Source organism: Phoca vitulina, unplaced genomic scaffold (assembly GCF_004348235.1).
Source record: "Phoca vitulina isolate PV1807 unplaced genomic scaffold, GSC_HSeal_1.0 scaffold9, whole genome shotgun sequence".
Lineage (NCBI taxonomy): Eukaryota > Metazoa > Chordata > Mammalia > Carnivora > Phocidae > Phoca > Phoca vitulina.
Genome location: NW_022589712.1, coordinates 2,999,038 through 3,021,072, shown reverse-complemented (window position 1 = coordinate 3,021,072; position 22,035 = coordinate 2,999,038). Strand labels below are relative to the sequence as shown.

Genomic DNA, 22,035 nt, shown 5'->3' with positions numbered 1-22,035 from the left:
TTGGAAGGGCCAGTAAGCGCCATGGCTAGGGGTGAGGACTTCCCATACCTCTCGATGGAGGAGCCAGCACTCCTGAGGGGACTTGGCTCTTCCGATTCTGCTCGAGCATCCACATGAGCGCATCGATGCTCCCTCCCACTGCTTCTACTGGAGCCCTTCAGCCCTTGGAAACTGGAGGCTAGACCTAGTGGCAGAGCCTGGCTGAGAACGTGGGCAAGCAGCACCTGTTGCCCACGCTGTCACGGCCCACTGGCTGTCACACGGTCCCTTACACATTCTATCCGGTTGACTAGAGAGCTGGTGACAGTTACCAGTAAGGAAAACCACACTAGGACAGGCAGCCAAATAGAAGCCTGGGATAGGGGCTGCGATGGAAAAGCAACCACAGTCAAGAAATCGGGTCAAATCTAACCTGTGATTTGCATGGGATTTTGCGCAATGTGCCCAGAACCGAACAATGGGGCTACAACTATATATTAAATAGTGAAACTTGAGTATCAGAATCCTGGGATCGGCTTATCAGTTCCCCAACCGTATTTCTGGGATCACCACACTACAAGAGTCCACGGCTAAAACACATTAGTACGTTTCATCTTGAGGTTACGAAAGTTACTCTTTCAAGTAAGCTGGTTGATTTGAAAGGTCAGTTACCCCAAATCAAATATATGTATTCAGAACTGTCTGTATTTTTTACCTATGGCATTTAATTTTCCAACTACATTTATTTGATTGTCCTCCTTGACACAATGTTACATTAGTTTCAGGGTACAACATCAAGATTCACCAGTCTGGGTGTCCTACTCTGCTCCCAAGCGTAGGTACCATCTGTCACCATAAGATGCTGTAACATTTATTTGATTTTCAAATTTCAAATAAACATAGTCATTGTCCACCACGTGGGAATTAGTAATTTTCTTTCTCCTACTGTTGTATCAGAGTTAAGAAATGTTTCATTTTTCTCTTTAACTTACCAATGTCTTGGTTTTACTAAGGCATGTAATACTTCATGCATGTTCAGAAAAATTCAAAAGGAAAACAGATCAATGCTCTGTTTTTCTAAATTACACCTCCTTCCCACAGGCAATACTTCATTTCTATATTCAGATGCAAATGATTTTCCTTGATGGAGCAATAAAGAGTCAAACACCTAGAACTAAAACGAAATTTGAATTTTGAAACACAGAGAGCTACTTCCGGTTTTTAAAATCCTAGTGTTTTCCTGGGAAATAGAAAAATTGGTTGATAACTAAAAATAACTAAATTTCTTCTTCTTACCATTCTGTTCCTGGGAGAGGCTCTGGGGGTAGAAAACACTGAGGAAAGTGTTCAGATGCTACTTACTTAGGAGTCTTGTTCCCCAACAGTAGGTAATAATCCACTTCATCTGGATTGCTTCACTCGAACCTCAGCAGAGACTGTGGGCAGAAGCTGCAGCACACCTACATTTTACAGAGGAGAACCGAGATTCGCCCAGGAGCATCCTTTGCCCAGGAGCATCCAGGCAAGGGGAGGTGGGGCCCCAGGGCACTCTCCCCTGCTGCTGCCCTGGGACTCTAGGCTCCTGACACTTAGGACTCAAAGGGCTTCTGTTTTTATGGCCTCTATCTATTGATGTTAACCTTATTAGAAATTTAAAGGAAGACTTTAAAAAAAAATGTTTATTACTACACTTAAAAATGACGAGCCCGTTACATTAACAATACACCCATTACGTCGGGGCGCCTGGCTGGCTCAGCCAGAAGAGCACACAACTCTTGATCTCGGGATCGTGAGTGCGAGCTCTACGTTGGGTGTAGAGGTTACTAAAAAAATAAACTTAAAAAAAATAGACCCAGGGGCGCCTGGGTGGCTCAGTCTGTTAAGCGTCTGCCTTGGGCTCAGGTCATGATCCCGGGGTCCTGGGATCGAGCCCCGCATCGGGATCCCTGCTTCTCCCTCCCCCACTCCCCCTGCTTGTGTTCCCTCTCTCGCTGTGTCTCTCTCTGCCAAATAAATAAAATCTTAAAAAAAAAAAATGGTATGCCTCCAGTTTATACCACACCTTGTTGCAGAGCTCAGACTTTGGGGTACGCTAGGCGTCCTCAGCACGCCCGGGGGGGCGCCACGTCTCCCAGCGCGCTTGCGAAGGGAGGGGGCAGGCGTGAGCGTGCAGGTGCCAGCCAGGCCCCCGAGCTGCCCACGGCTCCGAGCGCCGCAGGACGACCGCCAGCGGCGTGGCCAGCAGCCCCACGCGGCCCGGGTGCCCGGGGGCGGCGGCGCTGAGTTCAGCCGGCGGGGGACGCCTCCCGGGGGCCTGGCCGCCCCGACACCTGCCGCGCCGTCCGCCGCCAGGGACTTGCTCCCTCACGCTGCAGAAGCAGCGCGTCCAGAGCTTCCCCGGGAAGGCAAGGGCAGCGCCCGAAGTCAGCCGTCCTGCCGGGGCGCCCGCACAGCGACGTGGGCCGCGGGGACGGCGCGGCTTGCTCAGGCCCCCGGGGCTCGGCGGCCCACCCACAGCTCCGGCCAGCTGTGTGCGGCCGCGGCGGTGGCAGTGACCTCCCGGCGTTTGCACGGCCCGCGGACACGTCAAGAGGTGATTTGACGTTCAGAGACGAGCAGAAGGAACGGTCTCCCTGTTTGCCTTGCCCTCTGGGACAGCCCTTTTCCAAGACCCCCAAAGGATGACAGCGGGGCCTCTGGGGGCACTCAGGTAGACGTCACGTCCGAGGTCTCGCAGAGGTGTGTGTAAAAGCGGCCTTCCACACGGACGCCCGTGGCCTCTTCTCAGTCCGTGGCCTGTGCCCCGGGCCGGGCACTGCTCCCCACTCCCCGGGGGAAGTCCTCTCGGGCAAAGCAGACCCTCAGCTTTACTCTTTGTCGGCTAGGAGGTGGAAGCTTGCAGAGCTAAGGACCTAGCCCACGTGTGCACAGCGACACGGCTGTGGAGCCCCCCTCCCCAGCTCTATCCGGTCATGGAGCTGCTGACAATCCCAGCCAGGGTGACCCACACTGGCCTGTTCCCCTCCTCCGACACCTGCCCTTGGCCTTCATCCGGAAAGCCCTCCACTGTTTACGCCAATAGATTTTCATGCTTTGAGGATCCCTACAAGGAGCAGACAAAAGCAATGGGAACAGACAAACGCTACATTCTGCATACAACGTGGGGAGCCCGGGAGTCGTGAAGTCCCCAGGGCTCATCTGTGGGCCCGCCCAGACACATGCCACTGGATGTGATGTGCTGGTGCCACGGACCAGCCACGGACCTGCCAGGGGCGGGCGGTGACTTGCACTGTGACAAGAGGGGAAGCACTGTGGGGCGGACCAACAGGACAGGGCCCCTCCCACACACCCCCTCCTGAGGACCTAAGTGTGCAGGGACAGTCTGACCCGAACTCTCTCACGTGATTCGTGAGACTCCCCCAAACCACACCCCAGCCAGGGCCTGGCCCGCACTGCAGCAGACTGGTCCCCCTCACCCCACAGGCTCTGGAGCCCACCGCCATGTCCGTCCGTCCTCCCCTTGCCGGGGGAGGGGGGGGTGCCAGGACCAGGCTGGTCCCCTCGAGAGGGAACTTGCTCCTCGTCAATGGGCATCGCGGGGTCGGCGAGCGGGAGACATAACAAGGTGCACAAACACCATGCCTGGCAGGGAACACGAGCTCGTCAGTCATGAGTCCCCCCGTGCCCCCGCCAGCTCCCGAGCACACGGGCCTCTGCCGCCACCTGGGCTGGGACGGAGGGCCAGCGGAGGGCTGTGGGCTTTCTTGTCTGTCCCAGGGCCACCCCCTACCCCCCCACAGACCTCTTTACCAGAGCTCTGCACTCGGCTCTGGGAGCCTCTGCGCTGGTGGGGAGGCAACGGGCTTCCGGGGAGCTCTGCGTACTCACGGTTCCACTCTGGCGCTCCAACAGCGGCCTCCACCTGCGGGACTAGGGCACCTTCCAGCCTGGCTACGTCCGCTCCCTGCTAAGCATCGTGTCGGGTCCCTGGCCTGGCTCGTCGTGCTCAGGACTCGCCCGGTGGCGCTGCCCCAGCGGGCCACCTGGACGGACCCCTCACTTTGGTCTGGCTGAACCCTACACCTACCAGCGATGCAGGATGAAAGGTCACACCACTCCGGTTCCGAAAACAAAGTCCCCACTGGTAGCAGTGAAACGGAAGAGACATTTCGCCCTCCCTGATCTTGAGGCTTCTGAGGCGTGCTGACAAACACGGAACAGAAAGCCAGGGCTGTCGGGGGCCTGGCCTCTGGAGGAAGACAAGCCTGTCCACGCGGGCCTCGGGCAGGCGCCTCGGCCTGCCTGACCCCAAACGGCCCGGGCGGCCCAGGCCCAGGCCACGGAGGCACGCCTGCAGCATGCTGTCCCTACACCCTGAACGACACCCTTAGCACTACTTTCACCGTGACACGGTGATCTTCTGCAAACGTGCACTCAGGCGCAGGAGGACAGAGACGGTATCCTACTCATTCTTCTACAGAAAAGCTGCACAGCGCCAGGACTGAATCAACGGGCCCAGCGCCAGGACTGAATCAACGGGCCCAGCGCCAGGACTGAATCAATGCCCCCCCCCCAACACATTATAAATCTGACCCAGAAAATATTATTTTTCCAAGTGTGGGTTTATTTCAAAATTGTAAAGATTTATATATTATTTTTATTACATATAATAAGCAATTTTTAGCTTAAAGTAAAAACTTTCACATTTAAAATTTAAAAAAAAGAAAAAAGAAAAACGTAGGCATTTTTAAAGAGCCAAAAAAGCTTGCAGCATAGGTTGATCCTTAAATATTCACATCTTAAATGCTATTTAGAAAGGATTAAAAAAGGAGCTAAAAATCACTTACAATTGGCAATGATTAAAAATGCCTTATTTGGGGAAAAACATGTTAATGAGACATAATGAATTTCACGTTACAAGTATTTAACAGTTGAATCGAGCACGTAGTTTCCACCAGTACACAAAATGGTCTTAATAACCTGTCGCAGCAGCTGTTTGGGGAGTGAACAGAATATTGACTTTCTAAGGCTCTTTTCAAAGAGTTTCTGATTTTCAGCTTAAGAGAGAAGAACAGCATTTAATTACCGCATCCCTGGTGGGGGAAAAAAAAAGAGAGAAAAAAAACAATGTAATAATCTGCCTCATATATGATGATGTTGGAGAAAACATTCCTGCCAAGAGACAAATGCATGATCACCTCTCTATCTCAGAATTCAGGTGGAGCCTCCGAAGCATTCCCTAACAAAAACTTTGCTGAATATCACCTGAAATCAAGAACTGAAACTTGAAAATAATGTTTTAATGTCTGAAATGACATTTATTTTAGGCAATCTTTTCTAGCACATATGCTAATCTTAATATAAAGAAATAAATGTAAACACCAAAAATAACCTAACAAAAGAATAATTTTTAAAGAGAAATAATGAACTGGATTTTAAAAAGGAAAATGTTTATAACGACATCCTCGGAACTTCAAAGAAATATTCACGTTCACTTCCTTCGCCTTTCATATTTTCTTTCCAAAACAATTTGTTTCAACGATTACTTAACATTTTCATTCATTTGAAGTTACTCTTTGTATAGGGATGCACCAATGAACTGGAGATGTCTGAGCAGATCTGTGCATGGCCCTCAAATGCAGGGGTCGGGCCTGGCTTGGAATTGCTGTGGCTTCGAGCTCAGACTCACAGGGCTGGCCATCATTCTAGGTGACCTTTCCCCGAGCTGAGAAATGGCACCAGATCTCCCAGCAGAGGTCCTGAAGACTGGAGAACCACCTGCAGTCTCCGGTCCCACAGCCTGCCCACCTGGAGTTGACCCTGGTCTGCCTGTCCTCCTTATAAGCACTCATCAAAAAGAATGGGCCATTTGAAATGGGACAAAAATAGAATTTCTACAGTCTCCTTCCTCGTTCATGTTAGGCATACAATTTTGCTGTGCTTCACATGTAACCTATGTTTCCAGATTTTACAAAGAAACAAAGCTGTGCCGCAACAGAGTATTCTTCTGAACTGATCAGGTTTAAGATTACAGTGAGTTTTGCTTTTCCCTCCACAACTAAATGAATACATTTCTCGGGAAAAATATAAGAAGACGGCAGTTACTCTTGACATGTAAGTATGTTTCTGCCGGCTTAAAACAAACGCTTATGTATCACACGTCATTTTTTCACTAACTTGCTTTATCTTTAATGTAGAATTTGTTTTGCTGGTGTCTCTACGTCCCATGTCCTGATATGTGCAGTCATGGAAGGATCAGGAATTTCCTACCTGCAAGTGTCCAGGTGGCAAAAGCAGCACATTCCCAACCTAAATGCTACATACGTTCAAAACAGTTTCACTTTATATGGCAGACTTCTACTCATCTTATTTAAAAAATAATTTCTTTGGGGGAAGAATGTCAAAGTCCACAAAAAAAAAAAAAAAAAACAGCCTTTTATATCGCATTTTAACGTGCATATGCTAAAATTCACATGTTTGTGTAAAGACCGTGAGAGGACCGGCAACAGCAGCTCACCTTGCATACGGGATGTACGACAGGCTGTACCTGCAAGAAGAGTTCACAGATGCTGAGACCATCTAAACACCGCACTTCCTCACGCCCAGTGGCCTTACCCGAACACCCCAGAAAATACGGCGACATATTGTACATCCTCAAAATATGGCCCCAGACCAGTAATGAACAGCATCATCCAGGAACTGATTAAAAATACAAATTTCTGTGCCCCACCCCCCACCTCCTGAACAAACTCTCTACGTGACCCTGACGCCTGCTGAAGTCTGAGCTGGGGATACTAGAAATGACCCTGTTTTTTCAATAAAAACTATAAAATAACTGAGAATAAACTGCATTCTCCTTTAGGGAGTAAGCCCATCATCAAGTACAGATGACACAATAGAGAAAGCAACACATTATAGAAAAAGGCCAAGGAATTTGATTGAAACCTTGCCACAGTTCTCTGAAACAGAGTGGAACAGCAGGTGGAGAAGCGCACACAGCATCCGTGGTGGGTGCTCCAGCCGTCAGCGGGCAGAGACCCGGGGCCAAAGCAAAGAGTGATCTCAGAGGGGCACCATCAGGGAGACGGGAAACAGCCACTCGGGGGGGACTGACCAACTGAGCTCTAAAAACAAAGGGAAACACTCCAGAAACTCTGGTGTTGGGAAAAACCAGAGTTTGTTTTGTGGGGTGGAGCTCATCCAATTCAATCACATACGCACTGGGCCTTTCATGCAGTCGAACTGCATGCAGTCCAAACGTGACAAGACTTCCGGAGGGGAACGTGTGATCAGGAAGAAGGGGGCAGAACAGAACATTCGGAAGGAGGGACAGGGACGTGCAGGCAGTGGGAGGGCCAGGGGAGCAGTATCTACGACTACATGCGGCTGACTTCTCAGGTCCACTTAAACGTGGATTTTTTTTTTTCAATAAATATTCCGGGAAATTTTTTTGTTGGAGATTTGCAACAATTTGAAAAAACTTGCAGATGAACCACATAGCCTAGGAATACCAAAAAGAATTAAGAAACAGGTATTACTGTAAGAATACAGCATCTAAGACATAGAGAAAACATGTACTGATCAGCTTCCAGTCATAGTAGACTCTTAGTGGGGGAGTTCTGGGCACTCAGATGTTACACAGGTGTTGAACCAGGGGGGGCTTGGTGCCCCTCACGCCAGAGGTGCTGAACGGTCACCCGTATTCACTGACGATTCCGATGGGACAGCGCCAGGTGTGACAGGGCCACACTCAGCAGAACGACATCGACTCTAATTACCCCTACAGCGCAAAGGGAACGGTAAACCGACATTCTCTGGGGCTTCTCCCGTGACGTGGCCTCACTTCTATGGATTCACGTGGTATCACCTACATTCCTCATCATTTCTCCTTCCCGTACTCGGAAAGCAGTAAATGCATCATGGTGTAAGCGTGCCGGCCCAGCAGCCCACGCCCCAGGCGGTGACCCCCACCCCTCTCTCCACGGCCCGCCCTCCGGCCACCGCCGAGCAACGCGTGCGTCTCACGGGACACTCGGCAGATCTCACTCATCTGACCTCTCCCGAGGTCCGGCCTCCGGGGCACAGCCTTCATCACGTGACAGCCTAACGACATTCCCAGGCTCAAAGGCTCGGAACAAAACGCTTCCCACTGCTCAGGGAATGTTAACTTTCTAATCCCTGTGAGACTTACCAGGTCATGGACAAGAACTGCAATATGCAGAATAGTAAGGCCAGTCCCTTCTTGTGCCACTAACAACAGCAAAAACAGAGAAATGACAAGTTAAGGATTTTTAAAAATATTTTTCACAAGCAAGTTCAATTCCTGCCCTTCAAAATGCAGAGCACAGCTTCGTTTTAATTTTTTTAGTACGACAGGTTTTTTTAAAAAATATTTTTTATTTTGGGTGCCTGGGTGGCTCAGTTGGTGAAGCGTCTGCCTTCAGCTCAGGTCATGATCCTGGAGTCCCGGGATCAAGCCCCGCATCGGGCTCCCTGCTCAGCGGGGAGTCTGCTTCTCCCTCTGACCCTGCCCCTGCTCGTGCTCTCTCTCTCTCATTCTCTCTCTCTAAGTAAATAAATAAGAGAGAATGACAGAGAGAGAGAGCATGAGGGTCAGAGGGAGCAGCAGACTCCCCGCTGAGCAGGGAGCCCGACGCCATGGGACTCGATCCCGGGACTCCAGGATCATGACCTGAGTCGAAGGCTGACGCTTCACCACTGAACCACCCAGGCGCCCCTAGGACGACAGATTTAAGATTCAGTAGATGTGAAGTTTCGATCTGCACATTTCCTTTCTAAAATTCTGCACCTCGATTTAAATACTGCTAAATGTCTGGCCGTGGCTCAGAGGCCCCAGGGCTACTGTGGAGGCTCCTTAAAGCCACGTGTCCGGGTCAGAGGACCTCCAACACCATCAACACCCAAACCACGGAGCCGTCGGGACTCCACCCTCTGTGGGGCCCACACACGTCACTCCTCTCTTGCTCCTGGTGCTAGTTTTTGAAGGAAAACTGCATTTTATTATAATCTCCTAGAATAACGTAAAATGAACAGTTTCTGTGTTAAAATGGCCTATTTTTAGGATTCCTTGTCCATTTTTATTTATATTTGTTCACTTATCATTTTTAGTTAACTGCCTATAAGTAAATAGGCGGTTAGGCCATCCAAGAGCCAGGAATCAATGCCTCACACGGACATGCAAGTACGGCTTAAGAATATTCTTTTGAGTTATCATTGAGAAATGAGGTATAGTAAGCACTGTCACATAATTGAAGTCAGTCCTTACATCACCAAAATTAAAAAGAAAATCAGAACATTTTTGATAGAATATTCCTAAAACATATTATACACTACTCTTTCTTTTTTTAAATGTGTAGTTTTCTTGATAGCTCGAGAACCACCTCAAATCCCTTTGGGAAGTAGACGGGGGGCAATAAATACATATAATGAAGACTCAGGAACACTGAGAAGTGAGCTGAATTGGAAGAGTGTCATTTCCTGGAGGCTAACGAGGAGCTGTTCACCATACCTTAAGAGGTACAAGATTAAGTTCTTTTGCCTTTTTTTTTAAGTGATTTTACATCTTTTTAAAAATTAAGTAATCTTTACACCCAACATGGGGCTCCAACTCATGACCCCGAGATCAAGCTGCTTGTTCTTCCAACTGAGTGAGCCAAGCATCCCCTTTCTCCTCTTTTGGTTCATTTGTTTTCTTGCCCTTTCTCCTTATCAGTTTCAACATCTTGTGACTCAAAATGTAGTCCGGCATCCGCGGCACCCCCCTGCCTGAGGGGACAGCGTGGCCAGCCAGCAAGCACAGCAGACAGAGAGAACACGCCCCCAGCAAGAGCCTCTCGGAGCCCAGGAGTTGTTAGAGGAGCTGGGCCTTCTGCCCTAAGAGCGGGTCTGAACTCACCTGTCTGTTCTGGGGGGCAGAGTCGTCACAAGGCTAACCACTAACCTCATGTTACTATACACAATCTGAGGGACACCCAAGCTTGGGGAGTTTTAGACGCCAGACTCTGAGCTCCTTTGGGGCCGTGTGACGACGCGGGTGAGGGGCCACGTTAGAAGGAGGCAGGCACGGCTGATGTAACTTACCCAAAGAGCAGCACACAAGGTAAATATGAAACACAACTATAGGAAAGGAAAGAAAAAATCGCAAATGTGAGTCCTTCCAAAAGCTTAAAAGGATTCATAAACCAACCTGCATTCACTGGCACGAATAAAGCTCTAGGACCGACTCAAGGACACAGCCACGCGAGCTGAACTTACTTACTCTGTGCCAAGTGGACTCCACCTTAAGTCTAGGACTGCACTGTTCCTTGGCAAACTACCAGCACCTAGTAAATAATCCGCTGAATAAATCAACAGAAAAGATGTCTGAGGAAGGATATCAGCTGTTTTGTTTTTAATTTTTTTTTTTAAGTCTTGTATAACTGACGTCCCGTGTTACATTAGTTTCGGGTGTACGGGACAGGGGTTCAACACTTGCATCCACGACTCAGTGCTCATCACGATACCTGTGCTCTTCATCCCGACGACTGCCGTGCTGAGAAGCGCTCACGTTAATGTTCAGTAACAGAACACTGCAACAGATACTTAGCGCAGCCGGGAACACCCAGAAAATTCTACTTTACCTAACTTGACATAAGGAATCTACTGCAATGATTTTCACACGGAAGATGACATCATCACTCATGTCCCTGTGTCCCCCCAAGGAGGCAGGGGAGTGGAGGTGCGGGGCGGGCGACAGCCAACAGTGACAAGCAGGAGGCTGGCAGGCAGAGCCCTGCGTGAGACCCCAGCGCTGACGCCCAGAGCGTTCAATCAGTCGTCTGCTCTCGCCTTCAGCTTTCTCCTCTTTAAAATGAGGACGGTGCCTACCGAGCGGATCAGAACCTGTCACGGCCTGGGTTCGGGCCGGCACTGACAGGATGCTGCGTAAGTGGCAGTCACTGCTTCACTGTCATGATTAAGCACAACTTACGTCAGCAGCAAATCTGAGCACACAGAACACTCAACTGGAAACGCCATGGCTCAGGTCATCACCAAAGTTACGTCCTCTAAATACTTAATGGTCTCTCTTGGGAAACAGTATGTATTTCTAAATGTTTGAACCGCCTTCTTGACTTTATGCTTCTTTGTGTAGAGTACATTACTAAGATGGGTTCCAGGATATCCTAAAGAAAGCCAATCTACATAAAATATTAGTAAAATATAAACCTCTCACAGTCTAACAGCATAAGCTTAGGTAACCCACACAAAGTTGAATATTAATATACTGCTATACATGTTAATATAGGAAATTCAAAATAACTGGAAAAATTAGAAAAATGGTAATAAAATATGATGAAGTTGAATAAGGACCTAAATGAAAAGTTAGGCTAAAAAGGGCTTTTTCCTCTGGTAAAGAGGTGGGAGAAGATTCACACACATTACGGTTGAGAACATTTCCTGACTACACATCTAACCAATTTAGCTGTATTTAAAAGCTTCCTAGTATTACAAGGACATACTAGCTGATGCTGATCCTTAAGTTCAACAACGTGCTTAAAGAGAAATCTGCAAGAGACACAGACAAGCCAATTAGGAAGAAGGGGCTCAGTGGAGAGAGGGACACTTCAGTTCCTTGGCCCATGACACCCAAAACATCAGCCAAGAACCCAAAATGCATGATGTGCAAACTTTCTGACCACAAGCCCACTCCTGCCCCGATTCAAAGATAAATCCTACATTTAAGAGTGATGACCTGACAGCCATGCACAAAACCCATCAAGTGATGAATGGCATCCTGAAAGGCACGGCTCAGAAGCCATGCTGCTGGGAGTACGAACAGTCACACAGGGAAGGGACAGAAGCCAGACGACAGGCTACGTGAATGAAGCCAAGCGTCCCTGAGAAAAGAGGTGAACTGCCTCAGAAGAGACCTGTGTTCCAGCCCCACCCTCCAAAGAGCACACACAGCCATCCGTTCTGAGGTGCTCTATGGGGCTGGGAAATGACATACATCCACCTCTAATCTCCACGTTAATACTCAGAGCTCCACTGGTAGGCATATGCAACAGAAAGCAGGACTGAGCAAGTCAGTCAATTTAAGTAATGTGTATCATCTAAATTCTCTAACACACAGCCTTGAGGATAGGATTATTACATGCAGCAAGAGAAATATAATAGTATATATATAAAAGCGGGCAATTATCTGTAAGATAATGCAAAAAACACTTCTCTAAGTTTTAATTTTCATTATTTACTTACAAGCATAATAATTGTTGCAAGCAATCTTGTCGTTTCAAACATTTTCTTCAGTTGCTTCACGGGTCCCATTAGAAAGCACGTACTTAAAAAAAGAAAAGAAAAGAAAAGTACGTACTATATGAAACAAACAGGAGAACGAAGAGATGGATCTGCTACCTTGTCTGGCTATATAAACATAAATGCTTTAAAGAAAAGATATCTTATGTTGGTTTACTAATAAAAATCTCTCACTAAATCAGTTATATTTTTCCTTAACATTAAAAGCAAACTTTTTCTAAAACCTTAATACTTTATTTTTTTTAACTAAGCTCTAGGCCCAACATGGGCTTGAACTCATAACCCCAAGATCAAGAATGCATGCTCTACCGACTGGGCCAGCCAGGCGCCCCAAAAGGAACCGTGAATCTAGCGTTCTAGGACACACCAATGCCTTCTCACGAGGTATTCGCAGTGCTGTTTCATAGCTCCAGGTGAACGTGACGGCCGGAGCAGTCCCGAATTCACAGGTCACGTGTTCCCAATCTGAGCCAATTCACACACTGCTACCACTCACCCCTGCATGCTACAGACCAGAACAATGCTCGGTCAGTGCAAAGCCCCCAACAGTGACATGACCTAAACCTGCTGAGCTGGGCTTTGTTCCAGCTTGAAGGGACAGCTCTGCAGGCACGAGCCCAGGAAAGCCCGTTGAGCTTGGCCTCGGCCACACAGGTTCACCTGACTACCTCTGATCCAGAAAATTCCTGAGCAGACAGAAGGTCACCTCTGAAAGCTCAATGTACACAAATGCAAAACGCATACATGTGACAACGACTCCAACAGACATCAACACACCCGAATGGGCACCAAGATCCTCAGAGAGGGATTCCTGTGCCCCAATCCAAGATGCTGCTGGGCTAGCTGTCCTCACCCTCTCTCTGCTCAGCACCACTCCCGGAGGATCTCCTGGCTGGCTGGGACGCAGTCCGGTCCTTGGCCCCACTGAGACAGGGCTTCCCAAGCAGGGAGCCGAGCGCGGCACCATGAGCCGGGGCTCTGGATGACGGTCTGCTAGAAAGCCTGCCGGTCACCCTACTGGGCACATCACGGGACACTGACTTACCCTCTCTGTGCTACAACCCCCGGCCATGAAGTGGGGGTGATAACAGTGCCCACTCAGACACTGGGGTAACAGACAGAAACACTTAGCAAGTGCCCCACAGGCTGGCCATTCCTACCGTTCCCACACCGTGATGCCCCGGGCACACAGCAGGGGTCAATAAACACTTATTGGACGAACATAAATCTCGTGGCTCCAGAAGCCATACTATTCGGGAAGTGCCTCCAGGAAAGAAGGCTGGTGATGGTGCCAGCAAACCAAACCTGGAGGAGCCCGACTTCCATACGCACCTGGCTAGCGCAGCGAGATTTCCAAAGGTATAAAACACTGCAAACAGCTTTATGCCACCAGGAAGCCACAGCAATCCGGTCCCCTGAGTTCAGATATATTTTGAAATCATTTTACCATTGTAATAGCGTAAAATATAAACGTGCTACAATAGGAATGATTATATAATAATGTACAGTTTAAGTATAAATGTGCTAATATAGTCTCTACATCATTTTAAAAAGACAGTTAATTTGCATTGTTATTTGCTAACTGGAGTCTTCTGCCTATTTTGCATATAAGTATGTATAACTTAACCGTAATACACCTTCCCTACACATGTGCATAAATCTCACTCTACTTAAATTAATATTCTTTATAAGCGGCAAGTTAAATAGTTAACGTATCTCAATTCCTGACTCTACAGCTTTCTACACACATGGATTTTTCTTAAAAAGAATTATTTTCACAACCTATAAACCACCCCCCAAATACGAATTTCTGCATCTCTATATTGATCTCTAGCCCTTTATTTCAGGTGTCTGACTATGTCCCCTGGAAACAGACCGCGGGCTGCTTGCTGGAACTAAATGGGGTTAGTCTGGCCTAAAATATAAGTCATGAGGCAACAGAAGGCTGTAACTCACAAGGATAGAGAAGAAAATGCCGCACACGAAGCAGATGACGAACCACTTCAGCCTGGTGCTGTAGCTGAGGGACGAGGCCTCCAGGACCTTAGGAAGGAAGGGGAGTCAGAACACGTCCCCCGGCTGCCTTGAGCAATCTGACTCCCCGCGGCAGGAGGGCAAAGCTTCCCCTGAATCTGGTCACGTGAGAAGGGTAAGACCCCCCCACCCCCCACTCCCGCCCCAGGCTGGGAAGGGAAATGTAGGCACAACGTGGGGCTCGGGCGGTCTCGGGGCCCCGCTGTTCCCTCTGCCAGCGGGAGGACAGGCATGCCCGCGGCACTGTGCCCCTGGTTTTAACAGCCCTCGCCTGCAGGACAGCAGATGTACCCCGACACGCATGGAATGACAGAATGTATGATACGTATTATAAAATACTCAGTGACTAAAAAAATAGGGGGGAGATGAAATGAGACCAGAAAATGTGGAGCACCACTGAGGCTGGGTCCCGGGCACACAGGGCTCACCATGCCTCCCTCAGTCCCTGCCTGAGGCAGCAGAGGCCCCCCACGTGCAGAGCCTGAGACAGGGGACCTGCTGCATGAACTGCTCTCAGCAGAAACCCTGAGGGAAGTGAGAGGAGCTGACAGGGAAGGGGGGGGATCATGTGGTTTCAGCTGGAGTTCAGCTTGGGCCTGGGCCGTCAGCTGCACCTCAGTGTGGGTCCCGCCCTGAGGCAGGGGGCCAGCTGGCCACGGGCTGTCAGCAGAGTGGGGGCGCCTGCAGGACCCCCACGGTGTGCAGGAGGGCACAGCTGTGAGCCCCTGGGGGACGCGTACATCTGCCTCACAACGGGGACCTGGGCAGCCATCCGTCGTGTCTGCCACTGGACACATAACTTCCACTTATTATACAAAGTCCATTTAAAACCAACTCAGGAGAGCCCTAGGTATCTCCTCAACCATTACTAAAAACCCATTTTTTAAATGATCACTTATGCTAGAGCAACAGCATTCCTACATGCAAACTGTAACCAAGTCACGTGGGCAGAGTGGACATCACCAGGCATTCCTTCTACAGTAATCCAGACGCAGCTGTAGACACATTCCGATTTCTAAGTACACTCAGAACTTATTTTCCAATGACGCTGAAAAAATATCAGCAATGGCTATTTCAGGAAACTAGAAATATATATTAAGAATTTTATATCAAAACTTGATTTCTAACTTACATTACCATAAATGCTTAAAAATAAGATCATATGCTTATAATGTATTCTCAAGAATGAAGCAAAAACAGAAAATACCTTTCACTACATTCCTTACCTCAACCAATTAACCTGGGAATCCTTATGCAGCATGAAAAATAGATAAAAATAACTAAATAAAGATCGTAAGTGCAACATATATCACTTAACACATTTTAAATGGTTTGTAAAATTTGCTTTAACTCACATTCTTGTTTCCAGCAATGTCACCTGTTTAGAGCAAAACTACTGTTCCACGTTAAACAAAGAATGGACCTGCCTATGAACACGTCCCAATGTCATGCTTCCTGACTAGGAAGAGGCCCCTGCAGTGCTTCCCCTCCGCAGAGCACCGCGAACCCAAAGACCGCTCACCGCAAAGCAGCTTGCGGTTGGTGCACCCCGAGCAGTGTCCCACGGGGGCCGAACTGGGAACCGGGCAGGGAGAGTGCAGTGAGTGGGGACGGGTTTACAAATTTACATCCCCCGCCCACCCCTTCCTAAGTTCAGCCGCTGGTTTTCAAGAGCCAGTTCATTCTTCTCTCAACCTGGTCATTTATATAATTGCGGGTATTTCCCCCTTATTACCATCTTCCAAGTAATGATCTTTAAAAGGAAACAAGTTATTTCCATTTGTAAATATGGAATATTCAACCCACAAGCAAATGACTTGCCTTGAGCTTTGCCAACTGTCCAGGACACGGAAACAAATCACAGACTCCCTGATGCCTCAGTGGGACAACACGCAAGAACACCTGACACTGCGTTGTCCACAAAGGAGCCAGAAGGAGCCCGGACCCTCCAGCCCCGCTGCCCCAGAAACATTCAGGTGCGACCTTCTGGTCCAAGCATGATCAGGAAGAAGCGCAGCAAAACCAGCAACTGTACTGATTTCTTAGAGGTTGTCTCAGCAAACAGACACGCATGCACACTGGCACAATTACTCTACTTGTTTGTTATCAAAGGCGGAGGAAGTGGGGCGCCTGGCTGCTCCATCGATTAAGCGTCCAGCTCTTGGTTTTGGCTCAGGTCACGATTTCATGGTCGTGGGATCGAGCCCCACGTCGGGCTCCTTGCTCGGTGGGGAGCCTGCTTCTCCCTCTGCCTGTCACTCCCCCTGCTTGTGCTCTCTCTCTCTCTCACACTCTATTTAAATAAATAAAATCTTAAAAAATAAATAAATAAAAATAATTGGAAAAACAAAGGAAGAGGAAGCAAAGAGAAAGCCTCTTGTCAGCAGGAGAGACCCCCCTTTCTCTGGTGCATTCCTCCTGCTGCAGTAAAACAGCACCCCCGGGAACCAGAACGCGACTGATTGAAAAAGAATAGTTGGGAAACATGTTCCCGGCAGCAGCAACATTAGAGATGAGAGAATGAACCCGCGGCCCAGTGGGTACTTGCTTTCTCCTAGCGATGGAGAAGCCAGGAGGAGAGCCCCCAGATCACAAAGGGGCAGCTGTCTGGGCCTGAGCCTTGCTCCGGGGCTACGGCGCCCCAACAGTGGGAACGCGGGGGGCCTTCAGCGAGTGAACACCACAAATGCAGCACTCCTACAGGGCCTCCTTCAAAACGGCAGTGGCGCACACAGAGGTAAAGGTGAGCTGACGCGAGCTCAAGGAACAGGTGCGCACAGGCGCTCTCCAGTGGGATGGTGGCCGCACCGTCTCAGGCGCCCTGCTCCTTAGCCTCCTCCGAGACTAGCAGGCCCTCCTCCCTCTGTCACCTACTGCTCTCCCTGTCATGCTCTCTCACTCGGGACCCCCGATCACAGGTCCTACCCTGGATCCGGGCAGAATCTTGGATGATTCCAACCCCCACGGGGGCCCCCCCGCCTCTCTGCCCCCCCCCCCCCCCCCCATCTCCATGGCCTTTGCCCTCCACTCCACTCAGTGACCCAGGACACTCTTAACCACCCAAAATCACTCCACATCCAAACTTCAAGCTGCTGCTCTTAGGCCCCGATGTCGTCCTGGTGGCACGCGGATCCACCTGCTTGCGCCTGGACTGCCCTGCAGCCTCTGGGTCCCCCATCCAGCCCACAGGTCCTTCTTCTCTCTCTGCAGAAACGACATGCTCCGTCAGCTCAGGAAGACATTTAAAATTCCCCTTCTGCTGCATCCATCTGGCAAAATGCCACCATGACTCAAGTCCGCTTCTTCTTCCTCTGGCCAGTCATGTGGCAGAACCGGGGGGGGGGGGGTCATAACCAGGCCATCACCACCTTCCCATGGGCCCTGACGCCACCTGCCTGGCAACCTGACATGGCGGATTGACGGGCGCCGTGAAGACAACCCCCCTTCTCACTCCACTGCCCACGGGCTATTCCAAACCTCCGGGTGTGGCCCTGACACTCCTATGCAGACAGCTTCCCTCCTTCACACAGAAAACACAAACCACCAATGTGCCCACCCTCCACTGCTTGCTCCCACCAAACCACCGAGCCCCCCTCAAGAACACCTTCTCCTCCTTTCCGCGGATGACCGCAGAGGGACTGAGGTCAATCCACCTGCTTTAGAGCCCAAGCCCTCGACCTTCTCAGGGAACGTGCAGTATCGGCTGCTCCCCGCTCTCGAGAGTGACCCCTGTGCTCTCCCTGAGACCCTTCCTACCAACCTGTATGCATGATTAGGCCTCTTCCAGCTTAAAGAAAAAACTCACTTGATTTCACTCTCCAGCGTCTGCTCATTCATTCCCTCAGCAAATACTACTGAGCGCTCCCAGGTGCTTGTCCTTGCTGAGGGCTGGCCCTCTGCACACCCTCCTCCCTGACGTCAGCTCCTCGTGTTTGGGGGTCCCTTGACAGGGAGCAGACCGCCGCCCGGTGCCCAGACCACGGGGGATATGGCACAGAGGGAAGCCCCCCTCGCTTCCAGCCTCTTACTACTGTCACAGAAAGCAATCCGAGGCAAAAAAAAAAAAAGAAAAAGAAAAAAAAGAAAGCAATCCGAGGCACAACTCGCTCTGTCATTTTAGCCTACTGCTTTCTTTTAAGATTTTATTTATTTATTTATTTATTTGAGAGAAAGAGAGAGAACACAAGTGAGCACACAAGCAGGGGGAGCGGCAGGCAGAGGGAAAATCCCAAGCAGAACCCCGCTGAGCAGGGATCACGATGCAGGGCTCGAACCCAGGATCCCAGGATCACGACCTGAGCCAAAGTCAGACGCTAAACAGACTGAGCCACCCAGGCGCCCCGGCCCATTGCTTTAATCAGCTACTCTGACCCCGACTGCCCAGCAGCTGAGCTCGACGCTGGTGACAAAGCTGTGAACGTGGTAAGGTGGCTGTCCCCACACCAGCAAACGCCCACATACTAGAACATCAGGTGCCGTGTGTGCTGTAGGGAGGAATTAGGCAGTTCCAAGGGTGGAGGGCAGGGCGGGCGATGCTCCCTCAGCTGCGTCGGGAGTCATGCTACAGGCCTCTGAGGAGCTGCATCGGACAGAGAGCTGACCGACGTGGGGACAACATCAGAGGAGAGAGTTCTCTCCTCCCCGTGACACCAACCTCCCCCCCAGATCCAGGTCCTCATCTCACACTCCAGAAACCGCCTTGCCACCCTTGTCGGATCCCCGCGAGACACAGCCCACACAGGTTAAGGCCCAGTAGGCAAGCCCCGGGAGCCAGGTTGGGGCATCCCAGCAGCCATCAGGCCGCTGAGCAGAGCACAGTCGTCCTGGGGGGCCGCGGGGGGAGGTGGGGAGGTTGTGCAGAGGGCTGAGGCGCCTCGAGCAGAGCTTAGACCTTATACCGAGTGCTACAGGAAGCCATGTGATCGGTCCGGACCCTCTCACACCTAGCTCCATCTCTCCCTCCCTCCATCTTCCCAGACATCTCACAAGGAGGGACCCTACAACTCTGGCTACTCTGCCTCTTGCCTGGCCTCTAAATCCCCTCAGCAGGATGGTGGGGCAGTCCCAGATCTCAGAGGCACCCCCCATCTCGCCACCTCCCCAGTCTACCCTGAGCCGATCCCATCCAGTCCTCCAACCCGCACCCCACGTGTGTCCTGCCACACTCCCAGGACATCCCCCTAGACACCCTCAGCAAGCTCCCCACATCCTCACCCTCTGCCCTGCCAGGTCCCCGCCTCCTGCTCTCTGCACTCTGGTCTCCCCTGCACTCTCCAAGCGGGGCCTATCTCCTCAGGCCCACGCATCCTGACCACTGGGGACGGGAAGTGGGCTAGGTGAATGCACCTCCTCACTGCTGTCACAACCATCCTGGGGTCACCCCCGCCACACCTCTTGCTCTTCTAAGGATTTTGTGTGGGGCTCACTATCATCCCTCCACTCCTGTCTTAACTGTTGGTGATTCCATCACTGGAGTAAGCAAGGCTTCCAAAACTCTCTTAGGACTCCTGGTTCCTCGCCCTCTCTCCTCCAATGATCTCTGCACCTTACATCAACCACCAAGCCCCTTATCTACAGTAATAAATGTGCCATCATCTCAAATCTTTCCATGATCTCAATTTCAAGTATCCCCCTTTCCAACCACCACCTCCTACCCTCTAGCATCCCTAGTTACCCAGCCCACCGATGTCACCACTCACTCCCCCTTCACACCCCCGACCCCTGCTGCCCGCCTATAATCAGTCCTGCGTACATCCTCAACTTCTTTGCCCTCTGCACCTCTGATGTGTTCATTGGGCAGCATCCAAACCCTGGTTAAATCCAACTCTGCCAGCCCTGCCCTGCAACTCCTGCTGCTGAATCTGGCTCCCACCTCAATGTCAGGACCATTACCCACAAGGGGGGCCTTTGTGCCGCCGACAGTCCCACCGTTGCTCCCTGTCCATTCATTTGTCTATTCGCACCTTCTTCCTGAACCTCAACACTCACCGCCCCCAAACTTCCAACTGGCAACCTTACTTCCTATTTCAGTGAGGACAGAATCCTCTCGTGCTCCCAACTCAGCATGTGGGGAGCTGTGCTGCATGCTCTCTCCCCCCTCCTCCCATCAGCCCGCACGAGCTGGCCACCCACATGCCCAAGCAAACACTCCCAACATCTTTCTCCCCTCTAGACTGCGGGCTCAAGAGAAGCGACACTATCACCCTCACGGTCCCAAGGTTCAGAGCAGCTCCGTCCAACAGAACTTCCTGTAATGAAATGTCCCACTCAGGACCGTCCCGTGCAGCAACCAGTCACACGTGCCTGCCGAACACCCGAAATGTGGCTGGCGTGGCTAAGAAAAGAATTTTACGTCTTCTTTAATTTCTACTAGTTTAAACGTAAGTGGCCACATGCGGCTTGGGTACTGCACCGCACAGCACACGGGCTCGGGGACAAAGTGCAGCACAACACAGATGCAGTGAGTGAGTCGGGGCCGTTACTGCCCCACTGACACCTCTCACCGCCCTATTAGTGGGTTCCGTGTGACCATCATCATCTGCCCAACTGGTTACGGGTCCAACGAAAGCAGACGCTGCCTCGTGGTCTCTGGACCCTCACAGCTGGCCTAGCGTCTTGGCCGCAAGAAGGGCTGAATAAATACGACGGCGGAGGGAGTTGGGCAAGGAAAGGGACAAACGAAAGACCCTTCTGCGGCACACTCGGTTCCAAGCGTTCCACTTCTGGGGCGGGCAGAGAAGGGCTTGCAGCATGCACACGCCAGAGACAGCAGTTCCTGCTCCTCGGCTATTTTTAATTCTTCCACCAGAGGAAGTAACCTTCATCGAGTTCACCCCCCTCTCGGGTGGTAATGAAGGAAGTAACCCTCATTCACCCCCCTCCGTGGCCCTATTTCCAAAAGACACACACCCACTCGCGGCACCTCATTCTCCTCCAGGGGCAAACCCATGCAGCGAAGCTCAGAACTCGGCTTCCCGCAGCTCGCAGGACAGAGCAGCTGCCCACCTGCCGGCGCTGCCCAGCCCGGCTGCAGAGCCCAGCGCAGCGCAGAACACTGGGCTCTGCAGCCGGGGCGTGGGGTGGCACTTAAGGCTTCTGCAGACCCCACGAAACCCCGGAAAGCTCCCCAGATTCTTCCCGGGAGGCGGGCAGACCGGCCCCCGCCCAGCCCGTCCCCGCCGCGGCCCGCTACCTGCGCGGTCAGGCCCTGCTCCTCGTCGTCCTGGCCGTTCAGGACCCGCCGCAGCTTCTCCATGGCCCTGCTCCCCGCCGCACTAGCGGCCCCGCTCGCCGGACCCCCACGCTCTCCGAGAACCCGGAACCCGGAGCCCCACGTGACCGGACATCCGGGCCGCCGCTTCCGGCGCTTCCCAGCAGCGCGCGCCTGCGCGCCGGGGTCCCGCGGGCCGGGCCGGGCCGGGAGTCTGCGCCAGAGGGCGCTGCGCTCGCGGGCCCTGGGGCTCGAGCTGCGACTGCTGCGGTCGCTGCTTCCCATCACCTGGCGTTGAGAGGCACAGCTATGGCCATAGGATGAACGCAGGTCTTCACGCGTGAACTCCACGCTCGGTGCCGCAGATCCAGAGCCAGTGCTCCAGACCTGAGCCCCCCACTGCAGCCCCGGCGGCCGGGGCTGCAGGCCTGACACCCAGTACTGCAGCCATGACACCCAGTACTACAGCCCCTGCATCCAGTACTGCAGCCCTGACA

At 51.3% G+C, this 22,035-nt stretch overlaps 1 protein-coding gene across 1 annotated transcript; it reads right to left on the bottom strand.

Moving 5' to 3' along the window:
* Positions 1 to 4,593: 4,593 nt before the first annotated feature.
* Positions 4,594 to 21,673, bottom strand: SFT2D1 (SFT2 domain containing 1). The gene is made up of 8 exons (XM_032407501.1): positions 21,521 to 21,673; positions 14,251 to 14,337; positions 13,627 to 13,709; positions 12,238 to 12,319; positions 10,081 to 10,116; positions 8,171 to 8,229; positions 6,497 to 6,526; positions 4,594 to 5,072 (listed from the first exon to the last, which is right to left on the bottom strand). The coding sequence occupies exons 1-8, from the start codon at positions 21,581 to 21,583 to the stop codon at positions 5,033 to 5,035; spliced, it is 480 nt and encodes a 159-aa protein (XP_032263392.1). The 5' UTR covers positions 21,584 to 21,673; the 3' UTR covers positions 4,594 to 5,032.
* Positions 21,674 to 22,035: the final 362 nt, after the last annotated feature.

Excerpts from the sequence above, each read along its gene's own strand:
- SFT2D1 (XM_032407501.1), bottom strand. The coding sequence starts at position 21,583 with ATGGAGAAGCTGCGGCGGGTCCTGAACGGCCAGGACGACGAGGAGCAG. Across the intron at positions 8,230-10,080 it reads CCTTGTGTGCTGCTCTTTGG|TGGCACAAGAAGGGACTGGC; the intron begins GTAAGTTACATC and ends TGCTGTTGTTAG. Across the intron at positions 6,527-8,170 it reads CAGTTCTTGTCCATGACCTG|GTACAGCCTGTCGTACATCC; the intron begins GTAAGTCTCACA and ends CTCTTCTTGCAG.